The sequence below is a fragment of the Lepeophtheirus salmonis genome, chromosome 10, assembly GCF_016086655.4.
Source record: "Lepeophtheirus salmonis chromosome 10, UVic_Lsal_1.4, whole genome shotgun sequence".
Taxonomy (NCBI): Eukaryota; Metazoa; Arthropoda; class Copepoda; order Siphonostomatoida; family Caligidae; genus Lepeophtheirus; species Lepeophtheirus salmonis.
The window spans coordinates 1,235,802-1,243,241 of record NC_052140.2 but is presented as its reverse complement, the minus strand read 5'-3'; the positions used below and the strand labels follow the sequence as shown (position 1 = coordinate 1,243,241).

Sequence of the window (7,440 nt, the reverse complement as noted above, 5' to 3'; positions counted from 1 at the left end):
TCAGAGTAGAGTGGAAGATCGACATCGGAGTAATTCTTGCCAATGTCCTGGTTTATTTCCTTCTCTCATTCATCCCTTGTCATAGCTAATTAAGGCAGATATAATGAAAGGTCGTGACAACTAAGGTGCTCTCCTTCAAAACATTCTTCAAATTGTCAGGGATACCATCTTAATTTTCTTTTTCTTTTTTAAAATTCCACATGTTCACAGGATTTTCATCACTATATGTACATATATACTTTTTTGTATATTTTACGAGTATAAAGGGTCATTTTATAGATTGTAATTTTGGCATTTTTTTTTTAAGCTTCCAAATATGATGACAAAAAAACAAAAAATAGCATGGGCCTCATAACCAAGGTGAGAAAGCCTATTTTATGCGACTGCATCCCTTTGTTACTCGTGAGACAATATCATCTATATCTCAACTTGTATAATCGGTAGCTAAACTATCTAAAAACTTTTTACACAGTACTTACTTATTTGAAATTTCAACACAGTTAAGAAATGGCATTGCAATCTTGAATATGAAAGAGGTGACTTCGCTAAGAGATCTTTGAAATATGAAAGGCAGTCCATATACATATTAGACTAGTAACCAAGTTAAGTGAATTGCTTTTCTATGTAGAGGCTGAACGACTTGTGAATCGTTTTCTCCTCTAAAAGTAGATCGAATTTATCAAAAAATTATGTTCATTGAATATACTATTCTAATTTTTCTAGAATCTGCCAAAATAATGGACGCATCAGCTATAAAATTATATTTTTACCAGAGTTTGTAGATAGTGTATCTATCCATTATAGTAGAGGGAATATATGTAGATAATATTGTATCACGAATAAAAAAAGGCCGCATAAAAGGGTCTTACTCACCTTGGTTATGAGGCAATTACATAATATTTTTCACAATATGTCTATATAAAATATTTGAAATCTAAAAAAAAACATCCTCAATTAAAATAAAATTTTGCCTCAGACAGCCCACTCCTAAGTTCACCCAGTCGTCGAGACCAAGGTCATTTGGAAATACAAGGAAGATCTGTTTTTCTTGCCCAGTACTCATCCTTGGTATGAATAAATCCGGAAATAAATCAGACTGTTAGTAAATTATTGTATATTTCTTCAACTATCTCATAATGTAAAAAGATTCAAAGTGTATTGAACATGACGTTCTTAAAGAAAGTATGGAATACAGCAATATAAAGAACATAACAAAAGGAGAGGAAAAAATATGTATGTATTCGAAATAGGGAAGGAGATTTTCTGTCTCCTATCCAAGGCCTATTAACTGATAACTTCTACACGTAATGAAAAATGCATTCATATGAACTATAACCATTGAAAAAGTCCTATCACCAAAAAGAACGTCGGATGACGCGGATGAATAAAGTTTGTGATCTAGAATGAAGAGAGAGATATATATATATACTAAAAATAGGGAGTAAATATAAGTTTCCACTTCTATCTTCAAAACTCTACAATTTTTCCTTTTCAAAGTAAAGAGGTTCCGTGATTTTATGGTTGTTGTTTTTGGATGGGGAGGAAATTCAACATTGTTTAGTTTCGCCCTTCAGGGGATTTTCTATCCCCCAAAATAAACGTATTTCTAATCACGGAACTCTTTTATTTTGAAAGGGAGAATTGTTGCATAAATGCAAAATTAATACAAATAAATTATAATACACAACTCTCCTTGTCAAAATAGCGAGGTTCTATGATTTAAAATATTTGTTTCTAGTTTTGGAAACATGAAAATTACTTAAGTGGCCTTTTCTCTCCCCTAAATAAGCTTTTTTTTGAAAAAAATTGACACACACATGAAAATAACATTTTTCGTAACCACCAAACGTCTACATTTTGATAAGGAGAATTTTGAGGCTTGAAGATTCTAATATAACACATTGGTCAATAAGTCCCGGCCCTAGATAGGAAAACAACTTTTTTTTACCAAAATTATTCATTTTTATGCATCAATATGATCTTCTTTTAGAACAATACAATCATTCCAACGTTTCTCTAGCTTTTTGATTGAACGATTTATCGATACCTTCAAAATATGATTCAGTTTCGACAATCACTTCCTCATCGGAGCATCTCTTTGAGTTCTGCGAAGAGCCAATAGTCGCTGTACGGCCAGATCTGGAGAATATGGTGAGTGCAGTAGCAATTCGATCAATTTTGTTGCTGTTTTTATTGACTGTTGACACGGTCTAGTGTCTTGGTGAAAGAGGACCTTTTTCTTCTTCAAATGAGGTTTTTTCTGGGTAATTTGGGTCTTTAAACGATCCAACAAACCGATATAATAGTCGCTATTGATTGTTTTTCCATGCTCCAAGTAGTCAATGAATAAAATTCCATCTGAATCCCAAAATACAGAGGCCATGGACTTCCCAGCCAATGTTTGAGTCTTTGGACGGCTTTCTCCGTTTGCACACCCCTCAGAAGACTGCCGTTTTGATTCTGGAGTGAAGTGGCGAGTCAATGTTTCATCCATTGGGATGTATCGACGCAAAAAATCCTTCTTATTTCGTGTGAACATCTCCAAACAGCTCATTGAATCATCTTCTCGTTGTGGTTTTTGCTCTGGTGTGAGCAAACGCGGCATCCATTTGGAAAACAGCTTTTCATACACAAATTTTCGTGTATGATGGTGTGAACACTACCTTTTGATAACTTCAGAGTGTTAGCTATTTCTGGCAACTTCACTTTGCGATTGCCCATGATGATTTTCAACGGTTTCTTCCCCAATGTTTTCCGGAAGAACCGCCTCATTTGAACGACCAGGGCATTCAGCATCATCTGTGTCCGTATAACCACGTTTGAAATCGGCAAACCATCGTTGTTTTCGATGGAGCAGAGTCCGGATAACATTTTTCAAGCCAAGCTTGGGCGTGAACGGTGTTTTTCCCATCAAAAAGCAATGATAAATCAACACAGGAAATTGCTTTGAATCCATCATTTTTAAGAATCACAAAAATAGCGTCACTTAAACCACTGTAACTCGATAAATAATAAACCAAACGGCACGAAATTTTGACAGTAACCTTTTTAATGTTTGTACTTCCGAAAAATATTTTGTTAGTGGCGTCATAAGGTATCTAGGCCAGGAACTTATTGATCAATGTGTTATATTACGATGGAAGTAGAAACTCACCTTTAAGGCAAGTTATCACATCTATCATGTGTTTACCTCCAAATTACTCAGCAAATAAAGAGGTTCTGTGATTTAAAATATGCTTTGTTTGGGGGAGAGACAATGCCATGGTAAATTCAATCCTAGAAGTACGAAAATTACTAACATGAGATTTCCCCCAAAAAAAAAAAAATAGAAACGGTTTAGATTGATGGAGTTAAAATACATAGAGTGCTTACTCCAGGGACGTCTAAAGAGGATGGACTAGAGGGGCTATAGCCTCCTTCCAAATTAAGGAATTTTTGCCCTCTAATAGAAAACATCTCAAAAAATTATTTTTTCAAATTTTTTTCCCAAAAATTTAAATTTCTGTCATTAGCTATGGATTTTTGAAATTCCTTTTCTAAAAATTAAATTTTCTGTCATTAGCTATGGATTTTTGAAATTCCTTTTCTAAAAATTAAATTTTTTGTGGTTTTTGAAATTTTCTTTCCAAAAAATTTAATTTTTTTATTTTTCTTCGAAAAAAATTGCAAAAACCAAGTCCTTCCCTAAACAGAATACTGTGGTTGCCACTGTACCCTGTGCAAAAGTAAGAGATTATATTTGAAGCCGAAAGTTTGTTGACCAAAACAATGGAAAATATAGTTATTTACACTTCAATCACTCTAGATCTTGTATGGAATCAATCAATCATATATTGATTGATTCCTGAAGAGTTCCATTAACAAAATACAATTAAATATAAAATTATGCAAGCATATATATAAAGCGCCCTCTATATTGTCAATAAATATATTTATTACTACAACAATTTGAATGTTTTGGTCAACTAGGATAGCGTCAACTTCTTTTTTTGTCTCTATGTATAGATCACATAACTTTTTCCTTTAGAAAGGGAGAGTTGGGGAGGCTTGAAGATTATAATATGCAAAGTTCTTGGAAATAAATTGTGTATTTACGCATGATAGAATGGGTTTCAAATCTCAGCAACTTTCTCTTTCAAAACGAAGAGGTTATGCGGTTTAATATTGTCTTATGATAAAAGAAACTCTAAAGAAAACGGCTAGGTTTATTTTTAGATAAACAAACATCCTATGTTTTATTCTTTCCCATAAATTGATAAGTTACCTCTTGTATTATTTAGAGCAGCTGACTCTACGTAATATGAACTTCTAAAGATAATATTAATTTTTATTAATCACATACTTCACTTGAATGTATTCTGTATACAATATCCATTGATAAAGTAATATTTCTTTCTTTATGGCAATATGTAAACAATAAATCAACTCGCAATAATTAATTGTTGCCAAAAAGTGACGTAAATATCCAAACCATATTTTTTTATTTTATAGTTTTTTCTGATCTTATAAGTCATACAAAACAAATTTTTATAAATACAATTTTATGAGTGCCATGTTTTAAGGTTGATTCTAACAGTGCACAGTGACTTAACGGTCAGTGCCTCAAAAATTGCCATTGCAAAATTGACAGCTCGGTCAATTTTGCACCAGCTATATTGCAAAACCCATAAAATAGAAAAAGTACGTACAAAATCGACGTATCAGTATCTAACGATAAAATGTACTGTGTAAAAACGTCATAATTAATTGTTTTCCAAATTAATTAGCATTTTGAATTTTTGTGTTAGGGAAACTATTCATTCCCAGATGTTGAGGCTCATGAGAATAAAACAACAGCCGTCAAAACTGATTCAATACACATTAAAAAAACATTTTTGCACTAACCGCACGTTATGTTTGTTTTTTTTTGCTGTTTTTTTTTTCCAATTTTGCTTATAGTCGAAGTTGCAAGTGAACAAAAAAGCTCGACGTGGAAGGTGGGTGAAATAATAATAAAATAAAAAAGTATGCCCCCAACATTCACAATCCCTCGTTAAAATAAAAAAGACGAGGGATGCAAATTTTGTAGAGTACGTGGATAATAAAACTGTAATTTTTCTCTACGATAATCCAACCCCTAACAATGACAAATGACTTTGGATAGAGGAAAAGTCACAAAATAATGTACATCCAAAATTTAATCATGTTTAATGGTGTGGCATTTTTTCTCCTTCAAACAAGAAATCTTTTTAATCACAGAACCTCTTTATTTTGAGCGGGAAATTTTTTGAGAGTCTTACAGTAAAAAAAAAAATGGAAATTTGTCTGCCATATTTACAAACAATCAAGATTTAAAATCACAGAAATAATTTATTTTTGAGGTTTTAAGATTATAATTCATAAAGTCCATAGGTATAAGTTGCTCAATTCCAAACACGTTGTTTACGTGTAGACTACACGTAGGATAGATGTGGAAACTTATCTTTAGAATTACAACTTACCATTTTTATTATGAATAGTATTAAAATTGTACTCTGATATCCTCTCATTTCGTTCCTCTCCGGATAGTCCCTCCTTGCGTCTCGAATCTTTTCCGTTTTTCCTCATTTCAGGTATCTCTAAATTACTGATATAGTCTACTGATTGATCTTCATAGTTCATGGAGGCATCAAGTCCTGAAAAAGTCATAAATACATATATAAATATTTTAAATAGGACCATCTGTTCATCTCAGGGATAAAGTCTTAAATAACACATTGGGTTTAGAAGTCCCGGACTTTACACATAGATGGCGGTGTTTTTTTAATTCAGCTCATTTTCAATTAGTATCAACGTTGAAAAGACAGCTGTCAAAATTTCAGGATAGTTTGTCATTTAGTTTTTGAATTATTCTGCTATGTCTGATGCTACTTCTATTATTTAGAATGGATCAAAAAGAGGTTTTGTGTTTTACTGTTACACTGCTCCTTAATGGGAAAAATACCATTTAAACTAATCAATGCCTTGAAAAGGATTATGGGGGCTCCGCTCCATAAGGTGAATTAAAAAATAATAATAAAAATAGTTTAAAAAAACAAGAGTTTTGAACGAAAAAAAAACATGTTTTCTGCGTTAAGCCGTGGACTTTACGAACCATATAATACCTCAAATACAAAGTAAAATCCCCATTTTTTAAAAGGCATTAAATAATTATTTTCAATATTTTCACAAAATGAACATAGATGGCACTATCTAGTAACGTAATATCAATGAAGAAGTTCTTAAATTTACGTTTATAGTTGTTTATACTTTTTTTTAAGGTATCAGGGGCGTCTGATGGATTATATATATATAACTTTTTTTTTAAGGGAGAGAGGGGGTTAAACTTATGGTGAAATTTTTTTTTAAAATTACATTTCAAATATCATATTTTTGGAAAATAGTTATTCACAAAAAATTAAATTTAATAAAAAAAATCAAAAATCCACACTTGTTCAAAAAAAATGGAAAAAAATTCAAAATTTCTTTTTTAAAATAATAATTTTTTCGAGAAAAATTTCAAAAATTTATAGCTAAATTTTTGAAAAAAAAATTTAATAATTTAATTTCAAATATTAAATTTTTTGAAGAAAAATGTATTGTACATGCATACCTTGAGCCGAACTATATAACGTCGTTGTTGGCACAGTCGTCGATTGAATCTCTGGAATACAAAAAAAATATAAATAGTTTACAACCAATAATTTGGAATGTGTAGCGATAAAAAGAGTTGAGGAATCACCCATGATTTAGAGTATTTGATATATGTAAATTGTATCGACATAAGAGGAGACTAGATGGGTATGGTTTATCCTTTTGCCCACACTTTAATTTTTTTTTCTATCTTTAAATTGGAAAGAGCGAACACAGAAAGTTGAAATTAAAGTACCCCAACTTTTTATAATAATTACATACTTTGGCGGATTTTGAAAGTATACATCCAAAAAGATTATAAATGACGTTTAATTCCACAATTAATTTTACAGTTTGTCTATCAATTGATATTTGATATATGTGGCCTGTCAACACATAAGCAAGCTAGAATGATGTTTCTACAAATTGAACGAATATTCGTCAATTTCTATCATAAATATATTCTTATTAATTATTTTTCTGTGTAGCAAATAGCTCTCTGGAGAGTCTTACACTAAACCCCAAGATCTCTTGCATGACCCTCTTGGACTTGAGGGGATTGGTCTGGGCTCTTTTTTAACTCCTCCGGTCAAGTTTAGCTTTTTTGAGAGAACTCTTCATCCTTTATAACGTATAGGACTAAATTGACGGCGTAGTCAGTGGTCCTGAAGACACCCAACTGCTTGAAGAATGAAAATTCGTCGATCCTGTTCAAGTGTCATTTTTTGGACTAGATCATAAGCTAAAGAGCTCAGATTTGTTTTGTTTTGTAACGTATCTTCATTATTTATTGAAGTAGTTGTTGTTCAA

The 7,440-nt window shown here is 31.8% G+C and overlaps 1 protein-coding gene across 1 annotated transcript in view; it reads right to left on the bottom strand.

Annotated features, from left to right (window-relative positions):
• Positions 1–1,099: 1,099 nt before the first annotated feature.
• LOC121125680 (lachesin) overlaps positions 1,100–7,440 on the bottom strand; it is a 61,385-nt gene continuing 55,044 nt past the window's right edge. The window contains exons 9-11 of the mRNA XM_040720882.2: positions 6,611–6,661; positions 5,481–5,654; positions 1,100–1,398 (exon numbers count right to left, since the gene is read on the bottom strand). Of these exons, the coding sequence (XP_040576816.1) occupies positions 1,271–1,398; positions 5,481–5,654; positions 6,611–6,661 (353 nt within the window). The 3' untranslated portion in view covers positions 1,100–1,270. The remainder of the gene's footprint in view (positions 1,399–5,480; positions 5,655–6,610; positions 6,662–7,440) is intronic.